The sequence below is a fragment of the Triturus cristatus genome, chromosome 5_2, assembly GCF_964204655.1.
Source record: "Triturus cristatus chromosome 5_2, aTriCri1.1, whole genome shotgun sequence".
In the NCBI taxonomy this organism is placed as follows: Eukaryota; Metazoa; Chordata; class Amphibia; order Caudata; family Salamandridae; genus Triturus; species Triturus cristatus.
In genome coordinates, this window is record NC_140588.1 from 1,021,842,520 (window position 1) to 1,021,863,235 (window position 20,716).

The window sequence follows — 20,716 nt, forward strand, 5'->3', positions numbered from 1 at the left end:
AAGGCGATGTGCGGGGAGGATGAGTCAAGTAGGTCCCAGAGTTCGATGGCGTGCTTGTGGATGGAGCGGGTGTTAAGAAGTATGCATCTGAGATGGTTGTGACCTGCTCTGGAGGGAGGGGCAGGGCATGCCGATGTTTGGTGTCTGTTGAAGAGGCGTCTTCGGCAGGTGAAGGGTCCGTGGGTGAGTTTCGGGGTGGCCTGGAAGCAGGTGGGAGATCGGCCGACGTTGATTTCGTTGAGGAATTTGGTGTTGTATCGGCGTCGGGTGTCGTGACGCTTGCGGGAGCCAGGGGGTCTAATGCTGGGCACGTTCCAGGCACAGACGGGTGCAGATGGGCTTGCCTTAGGCACACCTTAGGCGTGCCACAGCCGCCATTAAGAAAGGGAGGTGGGAGGCGAATGGGTGAGCGAGGGGGCGGGGGCCGCAGGGGATGCAGCGGGGGGAAAGTGAGGTGGCAAAAGGCCAACAGTTAGAGAGAGGTTATGGAGAAAAAAAACAGAAATGGCAAAATAGGCGGGAAAGAATAGAGAGAATAGAGATACAGCAGACATGTAAAAAGGCAAATGACAAGGCAAAAAACGGTGAACAGGAAAAACTGAGAAAGCACCACTGGTGGCTCGAACTCGCAGCAGCGAGGGCGGGAGCACGGGGACAGTTAGGTGGAGCTGTGCGGCGTGGAGAGCTACCTGCCTGGAACAGGGTCCCTAAATGCGAATCCTTGCAATTTGCAATTAGGAAATCGTAAAACAGCATGTATGCAATTGTGTTGAACAATTTCTGTGATTCCCAGTGTGTCTCAAATTACCTAACTCATTATATAAATGAGGTAGGTCACAGTGGCGTAACAAAAATTGAAGGGGCCCCTCTGCAAGGTACACAGAGGGGCCCCCGCTCCGGATTTAATCTGGAGCTGTCAGGCCTAAGTAAAGTGTTGAGGGGGCCCCCTGCATCTCGGGCCCCCCTGCACCGTGGGGGCTGCGGGGGCCTGTGTTACACCCCTGGTAGGTCATAATTTGGGACCCATTAGGAATCGTAAAAATCACAGCAATGGTGGCCTATTGAGGTCAGCAAACCTCAATGTATGTGATTGTTTTTAAATAAAGAAATCTTTTTTTGTAAATAGATCGTTTTCCTTAAAGGAAAATGGGTTGCTTTACAAAAATAAAAATGAAAAGTTTACCTTTCATTTTTTAAGAGCAGGCAGTGGTCCATGGGACCACTGCCTGCTCTTAAAAAATGCTTTAACAAACATTCACAAATGGGAAGGGGTCCCTTGGGCATCCCTTCCTGTTTGCGAATGGGTTATCACCAACTTGAAGTTGGTGGTAAAATGCAAATGTTTTGCGACTGCATTTATGGTCACAAAACATTCATACCATTGCAATTCGGTATTTGGAAGGGATGCCCTAAACACACCCCTTTCTAATTCCAATACGCAAACCCATTTTGTGATTCTGTAACAGGTTACCGAATCGCAAAATAGGGTTTGATACATGTAAAAAGCCTTTTTTTGCGTTCCCAAATGGGTCAATTCTGCGAATCGGCCTATTTGCGATAGCAAAATTGGTTGATACATGTGGCCCTAAATCTTTACTTCTGTAATTACTTATGTGATAATTTATGGCAATTTAGATCATCTGCATACCCTGTCTTCAACGCCCCAAAACAATCTTTGCATAAAATGTAACCTTTGCAAGAATGTTTTTAGTTGAATAAATGAATTCAAGTTAGGTTGCAGTGAGAATGGGTGCCTTCCATCTTGGCATATTTGTTTAACACAGTGTCACTGGCTAGACTGCAAACCCTGTCCTACTTAGGGTGGGCCTTATAATATTAAGGGGCTGATTACAATGCAGTTCGTTTAGGCTCCGACCTAGGATCGGAGCCTTTACACCCACATTGGAATCAGCCACTCAGTTTCCTTTCTGACCGCCTCAACAGGATGGAGGCAGTCGAAAAGGAAACAAACCGGTCATTCCGGCTGGCATCCGATGGGCTTGGAGAGCCCGTCCCCCAGTCGGAAGCCATTTATTAATCTCAAGGGCTGGCCTCTGCCCTTGAGATTACGATCATGGTTTTCAACATGGTTACCATGCCGGCCTGTCTGACATGGAAACCATATCGGAAAGCATCTTTGGGGGCCCCTTTTGGTGTACGGCCTCCGGTTGAAGGCTGAGGGGCACCCCCTTGCTGATCCCTGCACCTTGAGGTGCCTCCTTTTGGGTGCAGGGATGAACCTCACCTCACATTTTACTATAGGAGCATGCATAACAGCCGGTTTGCAGCTGTAATGCATGCTCCCATTGTAAAATGTAGTAATGCGACCGAACAGGGTTCAGTCGCATCCTAGTGAGGTGGTTGGGACCATCGACCGGGTGTTGGTGGTCCCATGAGCGATGCGGTGTCGGGTGGAAATGATCCTCCCAACACCGTAATGGGCCTCTAAGTATTCAAGCCGGATGCACCACGCTTTGCATGGTGGAGCCAAGCTAGAAAATTAGGAAAAAAAGTCAGGCCTTGGAGAAAAATCCCTATGTGTCAGAACAATTCACTTTATGTTTCATTGAAACGGATTCTGACTTTAAAAGTTCTGAGCAGGCGTTCTAGCATTACATTTGTGTTGAAAGTGCTCCCGCCATGTTGATAAGAACGCTATTATCTCCAAATGATATTTGGAGATAATCCAATAATTTAATAATAATTTGGAGATAAGCGCACACAGCATGGCCTAATTTTGCCTCAAAATTCACAAGGAATTTCTGCAAGATCAGAAATATAATGCTGGTCAATCACTCTAGAGTCTTTTATTTTTACAATGGTATTTGATATTTTTTAGCAACTACATCAAATCAAGAGAAATGACCCCCTCATAATTTGCTCCATATAGTAATTTCAACTAAATTCGCTTATAGTAATGATCACTTCTTCCCTGAGACAGTCTCCTAAGAAATTACTGAAAGCTGAGGTGTTTAGTTCAAGCTACTCCTAGCATAAGGCCCAAATTGTTGATTTCGATATCACTGTAAAATAATATTTTCGTAGACATATGCAACTTCTTTATTTCTTGCTTAGAGTACCCCGAAAGAAGTGTAATCGCTCTTGTTAAAACTTTCCTTTCTCCCAGGTCCATATTGCGAGTCGCCGGGTACTCGTTGTAGTTTTTATCACACCCTGGGGTATTATTCACTGGGTTCAATACACAGCACATATTACCAGTTGTTCCTGATAAGGGCAATCAACTTCTGAAAAATGCTGCTTTCGGCTTCAAAACATTTATGTCTCTTTAATTGCCAGGGTTTCTTCCCCTAGTGAATTTAATCAGGATTTCCCCACTGAAATTGACCTGGCAAAAAATGCAAGTGTGTCTTCCCAAAGTGATTTCCACATAATTACTCGCAATTCGTGTATGTGGCAGGAGCCACTGCACTTTTTTTTTTTTTAGAGTTTTATATAGCGGAAATCAGACCCGAAGATATCAGGTATCAGAGCGCTTTACATGAGCACACATTTCGTTACAAATGGACACGTTCATTTTTTTTAGGCACGGGGAGATTAAGTGATTTGCCCAGAATCACAGGATGTTGAGCTTTATTGCCGAGATTCTTAGGGGCATATTATCGAGAGAAGTGTTGCCGCTTTCCGGCACATATCACCAGAAAATCGGCGATTTTCCTATCGCACTATCAACAAGGGCGCACTAACATGCATTAGCGCTTGTTTCCGTGCGATAGCAGCCGTTTTCTTTTGCCGCTTTGAATGTCAGCGATATTTATCGCTAATGATATGCAAAGTATGCGTTCCTCACTAAAACAACATGGAAACAGTCACAAACACAACTTCCCTCTATTACCAATGCGGCCCGGACCCTCAAAGTGATAATAAAAGTCACGCTAACCGTTATTATCGCTGGTATTTAATGCCTGATTAAAACCTGAATTTAGCCATCTTGTCAATGGGAGGTGGATTGTCAGGCTGAGTCCACGCCTGCCTATTACCAAGTTTACATTAGCGCAGTCAAAATATCACTGGAATTCTCGCGCTATTGCGGGTTTTCACCGCTATCGCTGGATTTTACATCACCTCTGAGCAAAGTATTGATAATCCGCCGCTAACATGGCGATGTAATCCAGCGATAGCCGGCGATAGTAAAAGACGCGCTAAGTGTGCTTTGCGATAATTATCGCATTCCGTTGATAATATGCCTCTTACCCTGTTCCCCAGCTTATAGATCGATCGCTCTAGCTGTAAGGCTACACCCTCTCACCAATATATAAATTATATATTTTTTTAATCCTTCCATGCCATCAAATCTGATAGTTGGATTTTAATCGAAACCAGTCGTTTTTTAAAATTTGTACAGAAATCTACTCTGTTTTATAGAAAGCCATTGTGCCTTTGAGTAATATGTTCTAAAACATTACTAGATGACATTACTAGTTGTGTAATACAGCTGACACATATATCAGCCTCGCTCCACTTAAACTTAGCCTAAGAGACAAGAAGTTGCTCTAGTTTGCCAAGCAGGGACTACTCGATCCCCATTACCCATGCACATGGCACAACATCAGTGGTTGCCTAGTCACATCTGTAAACTGGCATATAATAATTCTAGAAACTGAGAAATGTTTGAGGCCCTGCAAAAAATCTACAAGGTAAGGCAGCATTATTTACCATAATCCTTTCATTGTGCCTCTTTCTTCAACAATAACACTTGGCCCCATGCGAGTTTTACCAGAAGTTCCATCCTCTGCTATTAAAGCTCTACCTCGCAGTGCTGGAGGTTTCCTTGGAGAGTGGCGCTCTCCTGCCAGACTGGTGGCATGCAGAGATTGTCGTTTTCTTGAAACCGGGTCGCCCACCGGAACAGTACTCGTCTTATCGCCCGATTTCTCTGTTTAATGTGGAAGCTAACCTTCTGGCTAAATTGGTAGCAAACCACCTAGCCCCTTATATTACCGATCTGATCCATCCCGACCAGGCAGGATTCATGCCAAACTGCACTACACGTCATAATATCAGGCGAGCCCACAATGTAATTGCTGCGGATAGCAAGCTTGATACCCCTGCCGCACTCCTGCTGGCAGACATGAACAAGGCTCTGATTCTCTCAGCTGGACGTATTTGTTTGCCTTGCTCATTCGTCTCAATATTGGTCCCCGATTGCTGAGCTTTATCCACCTACTTTACATAGACATAACTGCCTCAGTCCGAGTGGCCGACTCGACTTCAGAGAGCTTCATTATTGAACGAGGGACAAGTCAAGGCTGTCCGCTCTCCCCCTATCTCTTTGCTCTTGCCATGGAGCCACTAGTGGCTTGGATATGCATTCACGCGCAATTACGCGGATGTGAGTGGGCACCAGGCATATCCGACTGCATAGCACTCTAGGCGGATGATGTTTTGTTTTTTCTTACAGACCTCGACCGATCTGGCCCACGCCTCCTCCGCATCATGCAGATTTTTGAAGATACATCTGGTCTCTATATGAACCGAGGGAAGTCCTTTTTATGGCTGTTGAGGGGCGGAGAGCGGCTGGGTGACTGGCTGCGGGAGGTAGTGGTGGGGTTTGATGGCTTTCAATATTTGGGAGTTTATCTCTCATCATCCCAGGCATTGGCGTGGGACAGAAACCTAGCCCCTCTATGGGCACAGGTTAGTGACCAGACATGTGTGGGGCCCTATTTGCCCCTAACTCTCTTTGGTAGGTCTGCCATCTTTAAAATGGTTTCCCTGCTCCGTCTCCTCTATCAACTGCAAAATCATCCCTATCTGATAAAACCAACGCAGTTTCGCCAACTAAATGCTATCCTGGCCTGCTTTCTTTGGGGGGTGTGGGGGGTGGGGCATTGCAAGTATCCCTGAGATCCTGCTTTCAATCTACCTATTCCGGCGGTGTGGCTACCCTTTGACGTTCAAGCCTACTGCTTGGCCTCCCATTTACTTGTCCTCAATGATTGGTGGTATGGTCACTGTGAGGATCCAGCCTATGAGGTGGAGCGCTGGCTACTAGGAGAAAACGCTCTTCACTAGATTTTATACTCAGCAACACTCCTCTGTGAACTGCCACCAGCTACAACCACGGTCTTTAGGCTCTGGAGGTCTGTGCTTCACCAAATGGGCTGGTGGGGAAAACCTACAAGGGAAACTCCACTATGGAGCAACGGACAACTTGTGAAAGTGGCACATCTGTCCGGGTTTTGGGGCTTGGAGGCCATTGAAATAGACAAGGTGGGAGCAGTGATGCATGGGTGCACTCTTAAGTCCTTCCTTGACTTACAGGTCGAATACAGTATGCCCCGTACACAATTTTACAGATATCTTCAGTTTGGGCATGCCTTTACCCCATATATATGCCGCCTTACCGAGCTTCCTGAATTTAATCCCATTGAGGCTAAAGTCTTCATGGGCGACTTGGGGGACCATAAGATACCCAAAATCAATTGCACTCTCCTTAACAACACCCCCACTACCATCCACAAAACTAGAAAGGCATGGCAGCAAGAACTAGGCCCGTTAGAGGAGGAGGACTGGGTGGAGGCTTTGGAATCCCCTCATAGTGCAGCAATTGCAGCTCGTCTGCCTCTTATCCAGTTCAAATATTTACACAGAGCCTATTATACAAGGCGCAGGCTGTGGCGTGCTGGGCTTATTGCGTCCCCTCAATGCTTACGCCGCAGACTTATGGAGGGCACATTCCTACATACTGTCTGGTCTTGTCCAGCGCTGTCGAGATTCTGGAGAGGCGTGTTCATGTGCCTCTCAGAGGTTTTGGGATGGGATGTTGCACCCTTGCCAAGATTAGCTATACTACATATCACAGAAGACATTGGTGGGAATAGATACAAGCGCCACCTCTTATTCCTGGGCCTCACACTAGCAAAACCCACCCTACTAGAGGGCAAATATGACTTTACCAGTACACCCGGTACCAGCTTCACAGAACCCTGGCATCACAAAATGGATGCTGCCAGCCACAGACACGTGTCTGCCCTCCTGCTGCTGGACGAAACTCCAGGAGGGGAGGCTGGACAATAGGTTTCCTGTCAGAGGGCGGTGTGAACAGCTCCCAGACAGGCTTTAGTGTATTGGGGCTGAGTGGGTGCACTCCAAGAGTGCCTTGATGTCTGCACTGGGGGTACATTCGGTGTCCCTGTGCATAGTCCAGCTCAAACTGGTTGCAGGGGCTACCAGGCCCTGCTCTGGCGTGAAACTGGGCAAAGGACATGGGTGTAGCCGCCCCTCTGTCCTGACCCTCCCATAGGTGGGTCCCCAGAGTTTGTCCCACCCCTTCCTAGGGTATAAAGTAGGAACCCCTGACTCCAGGACTTTAGATTTACCTGGACGAAACTCTGCTACTGAATCCCAGAACTTCAACTATCTACACGATGTTGGATGACCGAAGAATCTCCCTTGGAGTAAAGGAGTTACTCCCCTGCAATGCAGGCACCAAAAACACATCTGTCCGGTTTGCAACTATGCAGCTCCTAAAGGACTCCGAAGATTTTGCAACACAGGAGGTGGGTTTTCAAGCTTTCCCGAGGCCGATCCGTGCTCTCAGCACACCTGAGATCCAAAGCCCTCGTGGGGACTGTGCAACCCGAACCCCGTGCACATTTGCAGCAGCATATGCTTTTTGGCGATCCCTTTGGCTGTGCTTTGGGCTACTTGTAGTCCAGACCCCTAACATTGATTCCACCGAAGATTACTGGCCTACACTCCTCGAGTGTCCTGTGGGCTGGTATTTAATGATTCCTCTCCAGGTCCCTTCGCAATCCCTTGTCCGTCGACTTGTGGGTACTTTAACTTTCAGTGGGCTTACCTGGTTGCTCTAGATGTGCCCTGACTCTCCAATGCTTGGGGAGTCCATATGACCTTGCTGTTCCACACCCAAGCCTTTTTACCATGTGGGTTGCCGTTGCCAAGGCTTGTTGGTCTCCAAACCGAACACTGACCCCCCAGCACTCGACATCCTTTGTGGGACAGCTCGCCTGTGGATTGTGGTCATCGTCGACGTCTCCTGGTCTCCGTGGCAGTGGAGTCAAGCTTCACTTCTTCGCGCCTGAAACACCCAACATCGGTGGGCATTGGTCTACCGTGCCCCTGGTCACCCTGAAGTGACACAGACTCTGTCCCCTCTGTTTTCAGATTCTTCACATCTCTGATCCAGGACACTTTTCCTCTTCACGGCAGAAGCACTTTGCAGCAACTCTCCATTGCAAATGACGAAGATTCCCAACACTATTTGACACCTATGCACCCGGCTTCCCTGGGTTAGGTAACACAAGTACTCCGGTGCTCAAATGGGCTGGCCTTAAAACCTTCTAAATCTCCAAGGGTTTGCTCCAAGTCCTCTCCTAAGTGTCCTTAATTTTTAAAATTCCAACCGCGACTTTCCCATAGGATTGTACGGAGCTTGCGGCTGTGGTCTCACACTGAACACGACCCCCGTGGGTAACCCTGTGTCACTACCTTGGGAGGTTCCTTGGGGTCCCAGCAATTCTATGTGGTCTAGGCACTGTGTTTAGTCAAGTCGTGGTTCTTATACCACTTTCTTAATATATGGTTTGTTCTTCCCCTGGGGCCCATTGTATATTGTGCTATTTACTGTCGTTCTAGTGATTTAATATTGTGTATATTGTGCTCTAATCTGATAAAGAGATTATTAGAGAGTGTTTCGAAATAAATACCTATATTTTATATATACCATTTGTGGTTCTCCTTTCATTTGGTCATTCAAGAGGTTATAATCTGGTAAACCACGCTGCTTTACACTCCTCAAGACTTAGCCTGAAGGCTGCTCTCCATAGCTACTTCTAGGATAGCTTTCAATAAAGGTTGTCTTTAACCTAATCATCAATAAGGGTTGTTTGGACTGGTGCAAGGTGCCGATTATAACTAGTGGACAGCATATACCAGGCCAACTTCTCACATGGAGGAACATCTCTTTATACTTAAGATTGCAATGGATATTAACGAGTGGTAATGTGACACATTTGTTTTTCTTCTCTTTTTATTTTTCTTTACTTATGATTCTCCTTGTATTTTGGGTGCAATGAATCCTATATTGTTGTTAAAAATGTTGACGTATACATATGTCGCCCTATTCATATACCTTGGGTGCGCTATGTGATCCTTGTATTGTGCAAGTCGTCAACAATAAAAATATGTTGGCAGTTTGAACTGGATGTTGCGACTCATTTTAACTCCCCCATATTATCCTGTTTTGCATTTAGTAATCCTTCTTTCGGTACCCCACACTCACCCTGTAAGGCACTATATGCAGCAATCGTGATGTCACTCAGCACTACATGCACAGGGCCCTACGCTTCCTGAATTGGACTATAACATATTCATAAAAGAGGCTCTCTTTGAGTCATGTTACAATCCAATAGTCGAATATTTAAAGACAATAATGCAACATTCTTGCTGTTTTTGGGGGATGGGGAAGTCTTTTTTTTCATTGCAGGCTTTCAGGGAACCAAGATAATCAGCGGCAGGAGTCAGCCGCTCTCCAACACTACCGTCCATTCCATCAATTATCTCCTTCTCTCCAAAGATCTCGAATGACCAACCCCTCTTAGCTCCTCATTGCAAGCCAGGCAAAGTGCAAATACCACATTGAATTCCACGCCACCTGATTCTGAAAGGGTCGGGTTTTCAGACCTGTCCAATGAGGTGTGGGAGACCAGACCTGATACTTCTGAAAATTACATGAGGCTTTAGTGGTGGCAGCACCCCTGCGTCATTCCGCATTTGGAATACGTGCTCTCCCTGGCAAAATCTGCCTTCCTCTTCCCTCCTCTATTCCTGCCATCCTCCCTCCCACACACCTAACTCAGAAGTCACCACATTCATTTGCCACCTATTAGGAGCAGGCGGCAAATTTAAATCCAGGAGAAAGTCAGGAGTAATCCAGTGCAACGGAAAGAGTAAGTTACACCACCCACAGCCACATCTGTGGGATCAGGATCCCTGTGTCTTACCTCCAGGGAAGTTCTGTGTCAGATTATCAGAAGTAGATACTGCAGCACTGCATGCATGCCAGGAGACCAGCATTGAGGTAGTAATACCAAAGTGCTGCTGTAGCTTTTCACCCTCTTTTCAGAAGAACATTTCATTCTGAGGCTGCTTTGGTGAACAGAAAGATCTGAAATGTATATGCGAGTGACAGGATTAAGGGAGTACAGAGGCTTTAAAAAGGCTCTTGATAAACTTCAATTTCTGACATTATTTTAAGATCCAAATCCCTAATTTCCCATTTGTGGCAAGACCTTCTTTCAACTAATTAACCCATTTTGGTTGAAATCTGCAATGGACTCTGGCAGTTAACAGATGATCAAACTACATTTCCTGGCCCATGCCTATCATCCTTGGCTCTCAACATGGTGCCAATCTGCTTGCCATGCTTCTCATGCACCACCGCCATGCTGCCGGTGCATCAGGCCTGCTCGGCGCGCTTCATGCACTACCGCCATGCTGCCGGTGCATCAGGCCTGCTCGACGCGCTTCTCATGGACTACCCTACCGCCATGCTGCCGGTGTATCAGGCCTGCTCGACACGCTTCTCATGCACTACCGTAATGCTGCCAGTGCATCAGGCCTGCTCGGCATGCTTCTCATGCACTACCGCCATGCTGCCGGTGCATCAGACCTACACAGATCACTTCTCATGCACTACCGCCATGCTGCCGATGCATCAGGCCTGCCCGGGGTGCATCTCATGCACTACCGTCATGCTGCCGATGCATCAGTCCTGCTCGGGGCGCTTCTCATGCACTACCGCCATGCTGCCGATGCATCAGGCCTGCTCGGGATGCTTCTCATGCACTACCGCCATGCTGCCGATGTATCAGGCCTGCTCGGTGTGCTACTCATGCATTACTGCCATGCTGCTGGTGCATCAGTCCTGCTCGGCATGCTTCTCATCACTACCGCCATGCTGCCGGTGCATCAGGCCTGCTCGGCACGCTACTCATGCACTACCGCCATGCTGCCGGTGCATCAGGCCTGCTCGACGTGCTTCTCATGCACTACCCAACCGCCATCCTGCCGGTGTACCAGGCCTGCTCGGCGCGCTTCTCATGCACTACCACCATGCTGCTGGTGCATCAGGCCTGCTCGGTGTGCTACTCATGCACTACTGCCATGCTGCTGGTGCATCAGTCCTGCTTGGCATGCTTTTTAAATCACTACCGCCATTCTGCAGGTGTGTCAGGCCTGCTCGGCACGCTTCTCATGCACTACCGCCATGCTGCCGGTGCATCAGGCCTGCTCGACGCGCTTCTCATGCACTACCCTACCGCCATGCTGCCGGTGTATCAGGCCTGCTCGACACGCTTCTCATGCACTACCGTAATGCTGCCAGTGCATCAGGCCTGCTCGGCATGCTTCTCATGCACTACCGCCATGCTGCCGATGCATCAGTCCTGCTCGGGGCGCTTCTCATGCACTACCGCCATGCTGCCGATGCATCAGGCCTGCTCGGGATGCTTCTCATGCACTACCGCCATGCTGCCGATGTATCAGGCCTGCTCAGCATGCTTCTCATGCACTACCGCCATGCTGCCAGAGCATCAGGCCTTCTCGGCTTTACTGTTGCCCAGGCAGTCGCTCACTTCAGCCAGTCCTGCCACCACTGTGACAACTGAGGAAGAAGCAATACATCTTCTGATGTGTCTGTATGTAGTGATGACATTTCTTTTAAATAAATACATTTAATATTTGGTTTACTCAGGTTTTGAACTGTGAGTCAAATTCAGTAAAAACTATTTTAATCCAGAATAAAATCTGATCAGTGTTTTATTCATCATGTTAACCAGTACTACATTCACCATGCTTCAGAGTCGTTCTTTATATCTGTCAAATGAAAATCTTTTTTCTTTCTTCTCCAGCACCACGGTGAGGATGGTCTGTCTGCACAGCTTCCCCCAGCCATCAGACCTCTTCTGGAAATATCTGGACTTGGGAACCTTTGTACTTTTATACGTCTTACCCCTGCTGGTCATTTCCATCACTTACACAACAGTGGCCAAGAACTTGTGGTTGCGTAATGCCATAGGGGACATCACCATGGAACAGTATTACGCGCACCGCCGTAAGAAGAAGATGACCCTCAAGATGCTCATGTTGGTGGTGGTCGTCTTTGCCGTCTGTTGGTTCCCCTTGAACTGCTACCTGGTGCTCATGTCCAGCAAGGTCATCAGCAGCAACAACGCGCTCTACTTTGCCTTTCACTGGTTCGCAATGAGCAGCACCTGCTACAATCCCTTCATCTACTGCTGGCTGAATGAGAGCTTCCGTACGGAACTCAAGTCTCTCCTGTGCGTGTGCCGGCGGAAGAGCGCTGCCCAAGGCCACGCCCTGCATGCTATCTCCCCTCCGTTGAGGCATGCCTGGGTGGAAAACGGTAACTATAAGAGTGGGAAACCCTCAAAAAGCAACCGGTCAACCTCTAATGCCAACTCAGGAAGGACCGACATTTCCATTGTTGAGCCCATCGTGAATATGGGCTAAGCGGGCTTCAACTCAACCGTGAACTTGTGTTGTGTTTCATTAGGGCCTCATTGTACATGATTGAACTGTGGAGAAGTCTTTTTTATTCCATGTTAGTGGAAACTGTCCTGGTTTTCCCACAGCAAGGTAGAACTTCTTTGGTCGAATAATTCATCCTTTACCTGAAAATAGTAGATTCCATTATTAAACAGACACAGAGATGAACAGAGGCCCAAGTTTCTTAGATAATTAAGTGCTTAATATAAAGTGAGCAAAATAAAAAGTTTGCTTTGATTCTTAGGAATCTTAATAACAAAAGTAGAGGAAATGTTTTCCCCAGAAATGTCATATTCCACCAGCACAGGACATGTTCATTGTGTGTACAGTTCAAACACGTATAGTGAACAAATAAAATTGTATCAAAACAAAAATCGGGCAAATAAATCATTCAATATTTGATTTTATAATCAAATTTTGAGCCAGGTGTGTCCGACGTTTTTCCATAGGGGAGATGCAATTCCAGATTTTTAGGATAACAAGTAACAATGTAAAGGATCCCCATTTACATTACAAAAACCTCCAATTAAAGTGTATATTCTGCTTTTGAATTTACAGATGTTAATTTAAACTGATAAATGTATTTTCTCACATATAATATTGCCCAAGTATTGCATAATATCAGCTTAATCCAAAAAGTTTTCAAGGGATATGTGTGTGTTTTTTCTTTGGGGCAGAAACTGAGTTGTGTGTGTGTGTGGCACATACACACTCTTGGCTGTCTCATACCTGCTCTGGATAGGGTCAGAGTTTTACTGCCACCAAGGACGGGAAAACAACACTATCTAGAATGAGAATTGGGAGGTGACACGATTGGGATAATTCAAGAGATTTCACCATAGGAATTATTTTTTTCACTTGGAGAAACTAATAAAAAAATATTTGTTGCAGTGGCCCTTGGAAGTCACATGCATGCATACACATAGGTGCACCCGCCACATTCATACATGGCAAAAGGGTTTCATGTATGAGTACGTAGGATTTAGAAAGATTTCCCATACTCAGATCTGGCTTGACTGCACAGCTTACAGCCTCACTTGTTTTAATTAGGTCTGAAGTTAGCTAAGACCTTTTGATTTTACTGAAGTTGTATGTATAATATACTCACATAAAGGGACTTCATTCAACCTCTCTTAATCCATTGGTCTGTTCTTGTGTCAGTCACATTTTACTTTCGCACAGTATCGCATACATGATGGGGCAGTGGGTAACTCTACTTCAGCTCCTGGCTAACTTCACTTTGAGTGACTCCATTTAGCCCTTTCACAAGGATCACATAGACACACAAGGTAGTTCCCTTCAGTGCCAGTGTATTTTGTTTTTCTGTATTTTTATTTTAATGTTGCCTTTGTTTGTAGAGCCTGATGTGATAGCAGGAGGCTATTCACCAGATGAGAGCATAGGGCACATTCCAGCTTTATAAGTCCCTGTCTCCTGTCAAACCTGTTGTAAATTCCTTTTGAAGTGGCCTTTGTTTATCTGACAGATGCTTTTTCATGCCATGTTAGCAGCTCATATGAACTCTTGAATATCAGGTCATGAGGGTGCTCTATCTGTGGAACCCTAAATGTCTACCATTCCTTCTTTCTTTCCTTTTTTTCCCTTTTGTTCTTCCTTTCTTTCCTCCTTTCTTTTCACTTTCATTAAGTATGTTTCTTTCCTTTTACTTTCATTAAGTACCTTTCTTTCTTTCTTTCTTTTTTTCTTTCTTTCTTTCCTTCTCTCTCATCTTCTTATTATGCTTAAATTATGTGTACAACATAGTTACCTGTAAGGGTATTCAGCCAGACATTAGTCTGTGGTTCTGTCATCCACATTTTTCTTCCACGCACTCCAGCATGCATCAAGAGGCAATGTGTCAGCCCACTTCAGTTATTGACTGACTTCACAATGAGTTATGGCTTGGTGCCCTTTCACAAGAAACACATCAACACACAAATGAGTTCCCATCAGTGTCAAGGAGCACTATGACAATGTGTGCTTTTTTATTACCCACATTTTTTTTTGTCTTTGGCAAATGTGTTTGTTTACATTGATGAGGGCCCAGCAGCTTTCCGAACAATAAAGTTTGCAAACACCATGTGTTAGAAATGAAGTTTTTGGTTGGCTAAGGTAGACACCCAAGCCAGGCAGAGCCCACCATTCTAGTCAGGGTAAGCTAGATGCACAACTGAGATTACCTGTGCTCACCATCTTGTAGCTTAGCGAAGAGCAGACAGGCTTATCTAAAAAGGCAATGTCTAAAGTATTTGTACAACACACACACACAGTAACACAATGAATAAACCACAAAAAGACTCTACATAGGTTTAGACAAATAGCTTTCTGCATTATCAACAAAATGAGACCAAAACAATATAAATCCGAATAATACTTGTCAAATTATTACTCTCAATGCACAAGGGAATCATAGTGCAAAAATATGCAGTTGCTACTATAAGATTCTGGACGGTAGTGCAAATGGGTTTCACAGTTTTCTTGATACCAAGCGGGGATCGCTCTGTGCACATGGACACCTGTAGTGCCCAAGCAGCACTTGTTGATGGGACGGCGTGGGTTTGCTGGGACCTGGGCATGCAGAAAAGCAGGTGGGCTGCAAGTGAGCAGGTGGGTGTACGGACCTCTTGCTCAAGGTCAGAATCCCAGTACCTTTCTAGAGCCGCTGGGTCTCATGCTGCTATTGCTGATGTCTGCACATAGCCTCTGAGCTGCACACAGGGGCATTCGGTGCTGACACAATGACTGCCGTCATCCAGGGGAATTCAGCAGGGATGCACAGCAAGGGCTTTTCTTGGCATTGCAGCATCGGGGTAACAGATGCTGGGAGTGTTATGGGGGCAATGCACTCGATATTTCAGTTGTGCTGGGTCAGAGCAGAGTTGTTGACCCTCCAGCCCAGTGAAGCGTTCAGAGTTTTGCCGGCATGCTGACAAACCGGCTCAGGAGTGTTGTAGATGCAGGATTAATGCCGGACTTGATGCAGAGTGGAGTCCCACAGCAGAAATGTAATGGCTTTGATGGCACTGAGACTTTGGGTAAAAGGTGACAAGCCAACAAGCCACTTTGGTGGGTATCACAGCAAAAGGTGGCAGGCAGCAGGCCAGCACAGCAAGGAAGGTCACAAGGTGACAGTCCCTCCTGCAGCTCAGCAAGCGGCAGGCCAACACAGCAGAGCAGTTAGCAGAGTGGCGGACCCTCCTGGCAGCACAGCAGTCTTTCCTGGCAATATGCAGCTATAGAGCCAGTGATGTCTGGAATTCTCTGATTAGATGGGGTCAGGGACCTTGTATTTATACCCAGAAGTGTGTTTGATGTAGGGGGTGGCTTTAAAAGAACTTTCTGAAGTGCACCGGCCCCCTTCCAGCCCAGTATGGACTGCCACTCTAGCTAGCCCTTGTGTGGAGACAGGACACTAACTATTCAAGTGAAGTGTTCTCTCCTCTGCTCCCTCCTGCCCATGATGATCCATCAATATGCAGATGAATGCAGATGCAGTTGAATGTCCTATGCTGTGGCTGTCTACAGGAGACACACAAATGTAGTTGTCACCCAGCCCAGACGTGTACGGAGACAGGCTGTCAGACACACAGAGCAGTGAATGCAGAGAAATGTCCACTTTCTAAAACTGACATTTCTAAAATAGTAAAGTTAATCCAACCTCACCAGTAAGTAGGATGAATCAATACCATTTAAAACATCTGAAACATCAAAAAGCTACTCACATCTTATTAGGAATTACAGCTTAAAATAATATTAAGGAATTACCATTGCTACCCTATGAGAGCGGTGGGCCCCACAGTAGTGAAAAATAAATAGGCTGTTTGTCACTACCAGGGCATGCAAAACATAAAGGTGAATGTCCTACATTTTACATATATAGCACCCTGCTCTTAGGCCTGCCTAGGGTGTACCTAAGTGGTAATTTATATGTACTAGAAGAGGAGTTTATGGCTTGGCAAGTAGGTTTTCAATGGCACGTTGAAGTGGCAGTAAACTGCGCTGACATGTATTGCCATGGCAGGCCTGAGACAGGTTCAAAAGGCTGCTTTTGTGGGTAGCACAATCAGTGCTGCAAGCCCACTAGTGGCATTTAACTTACATGTCTGGTGTACATGGGGTACCATTTTTCAAGGGACTTACAAGTAAGTTATATAGGGCAATCAGATATATACCAATCACAGGCATGTGTAGGAAGAAGCACGTGCACTTTAGCACTGGTTAGCAGTCGTAATGTGCTCAGAGTCCTATGGCAAACAAAACGATACAGCAAAACCGTAAAGGTTCAAAGCAAAAGGTTTGGGGGAAGATCACCCTAAGGCTGACAGGTCCAACACCATGACAAAACTCAAAATTCAATCGTTGCAAAAAAGCTGGTAGTCAATGCCATACCTATTGGCTTTACCAATGCTTGTTATACTCTGCATTTCTCCAGCCTAATGTTCTGAAGTAAAATACATTATCAGAGTGTTACACTTTATAAAGATGAATAAATATAGTAACACATAAATAAATAAACATCATATAAATACATTAATAAATACACAAATAAATAAACAGCAGGTGTTGCTGCCTACAAATGCAACAAATTTACAAATTTGGAGCTATGTAAGTGGCTCAACCTTACAGTTCAAAATTAAAAATTGTGCTCAGGGTACCCGTACACTAACTAGGTCACATTAAAGTGTGACCGTGACAGCCTTTCAAAAGTCAGCTTCTCCCTTCATGCTGGTGTAGTAACAATCTATGTTGGGGAAGTGAAAGGCACCTGAGAACTCCATGCGCAATTTTCTGATGAATTCACTAACAAGCGTTGCTCTTTAAAAAGTGAAGTAGATCTTCTCTCATAGAGCCATACAAACAAGCTAAACCTCTTCTTTGAGAACTTGTGTCTTACCATGTTATGGGGTGTAAATTACATCAGAATTGCCAGGAATGATTTACAAAGTTTTTTTCCATAATTATTCGTATTTAACTCCAGATTTTGGCACTGCTTACCAATAATTTTTCAGGAGTACGATATCCTTACACATGAAATAAAGCTTTAACTCCCTGATTCATAAAATATTTTAGCCCTCATTACGATGTCGGTTGGACGCACCATTTCAGAGAAGGAACCACCTGACCATAGGTCGGCGGTTCCGACAAGCCAATGGTGCGGTCACAAACTTCCATTTCTCAATGGGAGCTTGTACGGCAGGCCTTAACTGCCCACAGCACAAGCTCCCACTGAAAAATTGAAGTTTTTAAACATTCCTGCACTGTGTGGCAGTCACCTCACGGTACCTGTCACACAGTGCAACGTTGTTTAGGGGTACACCATTGGTGCCCCCCAGGCCCAAATGCGGAGGACCAGGGGGAGAGGGCCCTGATAGGGGCCCCCAAAGTCAGTTTCTGACAGCTAATCCATGTCAGAAAGGCCGATAAGGATTTGTCGCAAACCAACATCATAATCCCGAAAGTGGAAACAACGCTCTTAAGGGATTATGAGTGTTTTCCGACTGGCCGATGAGCTCTGTACCGCTTCAGATTACCCTGCCAGTTTAAACTCTGAACGCCATCAACATAATATATCGGTCAGACTTTAAACCTACCATGTCGGTCGGAAAGCCTCCGACCAGTGGTCCAACCAACCTTGTAATAAGGCCCTTTGTCTGTAAGTGTCCATCCTTTGTGTGATGTAAAGCATCGCTACTCCCAAAAACGTATTTTTGAATGGAACAGTTCAGGTTGTAAGTGGAATGCCTATTGGTTTCTATTAGTACCCATAGTAGAACTTTGGGTGCTAGTTAGCCAAACAAAATGCTCCCTTTGCTGGCCATTTCTAACAGTACAGACCTACAAAAAGAGAATTCTGTGGTTGGCTGCTCCCAAGGTCCTTCCCGGTGATTTGTAAGAAAATATATTCAGTGGACTGTCAGAAATTGGGTTATTGGTTTTGGTAGCCGTGACACCCTATCAGCATAATAAACACAATCGTTGCTAGGGAAAACAAAGTTCTTGAAGAATCTCTGCTCAGCCCCTGATAGCTATGAAGCATGTGGCAGCAATTCCCCAGAAAAGTGCATATTAGATTCAAGCAACGACAACAAATTCAAAGTCATGAAAACCATAAAATTCCAAAATCAATATAGAACAATAGCAAAAAATGTATTGAGCAAAAAGGTTGGATGAGGGTTTAACGTGGATATGAAATTTTAGAGTGTGCTTACTAAAAGCATCTAGAAAATGTAAAGTGCTATTGAAAACCAACAGTTTATGGATGACCAGGATCTAGGGGCAATTCAGGCAAACTGCAATGGAGAGGAGGTCAGATACACCGAGCTGGTCATTTGAGTCAAAGATTTATCTTCTGACTTTAGTCCCTTAAATGGAAGTTAGAATCGTTCTTCAGGGCAAGGTCCAAGGCTGGAACCTGTGAGTACCCCTCAAACTCAGATGCCTCATTGTTGATTTCTGACTGGTCATTGATTGTGGCTACAAAACGTTTAGAAGATTATAAAGCTGGATTTCGCAGCCACCAAGGTCACTTAAAAAGTTTGGACAGATATGCCACTTTGCCACAGTTCAATATTTTTCCTTCATAATCGTTTTTTTGGGGTTCTCAAAATCCTCCAGCAAAGCAAGGTGGTTCCTAGAGCCAGGCAGGTATCCTTCAGACTAGATACCTTTATTACTGGCCCTTCTGAATCTATTTTCAATGCAGTGAAAAGCACAGAGCAGAATAAATCTGGTTTCCTTGCCCATCCTGGGTGTGACCTCACTAGGCAAGACTCAGCACCTTGCCTGTCATCCATAGGTAGAAAAAATGAACCTTCTGATCAGTTCTTCGGCCCCTAGCTTGTTAAGGCAAGCTTCTAGATACCAGGTCTATCTCCAGCCTAGTATCTTGCAGGGTCCAATCCTTTGTGGTCAGCTAGACACTTTTGGAGTCTGGAGTCTTTCACTTTTTTATATCTCTGAAGCAGGAAACTGGAGGTGTATCAATTTACCCTTGCAAAGCAGTTCCAGCACCTGAATGCAAGATTCTTTTAGTACTTGAGTGAGCCCTCTTCTTTCAGCAGGAGGCCTCTTTCTTCGTGTGTATTATTTCCAAGCACAGAAATGTTTCAGGTGCAGGAATTTTTTGAGGAGGTGATGCTGAGATGCTAGTTGCATCATGTGTGTCAAGAGAATTTCCCTACCAAATCCTGGCTAATTTTGTACTGTATGTGGCTCTTCCTCTTTGCCTAAATGTACAATTACCCAGGACCCCCTGTATCAAAATGGCAGATCATTCTACCATCAGACAGACCTCACTTCAGCAGCCTAGCCCTTCCCTCCTTTAGATGAGCTGCAGGGTGTAATGACCCATTTCTTAACAAGTGCAGGATATTGAACTCAAGCCCTCCTTCTCTAATGAGGATCTAACAACTTCCTGAGTAAAACTTCAGGAAAGTGATGAGAACCCATGTGCAATGAGAAAAGAGAGGTTTGAAGTTGAGGAATAGGACTGAACTCACAAGACCAACAATAAAAGCACAGCATCTAAGACTAAGTAGAGGGGCTGCAAGTTTTCCGCCAAAAGAGAAAGAGCGGGAGCACAAGGTTATTAAGGAAACAAGAATAAAGCAGACATATAAAGGTTTGACTTCCTGGTGCAGGTAATCTGTGACTAGCTACTAAGGCAACCAGGAATGTTGCCTAAGAATCAAAGTAAGTTTCTCTGCAGTACCAGGATGGAGACATTTGAGAAAAGGGAAAAAAGTGGCAAAGGTGCACCAAGGCTCAAACTCCAAAAAGGGTCAGGGCCTTAGGGAACCAATGAAAGAGTAAAATAACAAAGATATAGGAATGAAAGACTGGGAGTAAACTGTAGTGAGAGCAAATGAGCAGTTAGAGCCACTGTGAAAACCATAGACTCCAAACTGGACTTGGTCACAAATTGACTTGATTCGGCTATACATAGGGTGGAGAATCAGGTCTCAGACACCGGAGTCTGAGGAACACCTCTTGAGAATGGATAAAGTACTAGAGCTAATGAAGGCCAAAAGTGAAGACCTGGAAGTCTGCTCCAGTTGTAACAATTTCTGCATAGTAGGAATTCCAGAAATCACAGCAATTTCTAGAATGGAGGACTTCATCAAGACCCTACTGCGTGAGCTCTTTGGAGTGAAGTTATTCTCAG

General features: G+C 45.5%; 1 protein-coding gene across 1 annotated transcript in view; it reads left to right on the forward strand.

Moving 5' to 3' along the window:
• Positions 1-12,557, forward strand: part of LOC146829606 (G protein-coupled receptor 83-like) — a 125,917-nt gene extending 113,360 nt beyond the window's left edge. The window contains exon 4 of the mRNA XM_085606703.1: positions 11,895-12,557. Coding sequence (XP_085462829.1) covers positions 11,895-12,516 — 622 coding nt within the window. The 3' untranslated portion in view covers positions 12,517-12,557. The remainder of the gene's footprint in view (positions 1-11,894) is intronic.
• Positions 12,558-20,716: the final 8,159 nt, after the last annotated feature.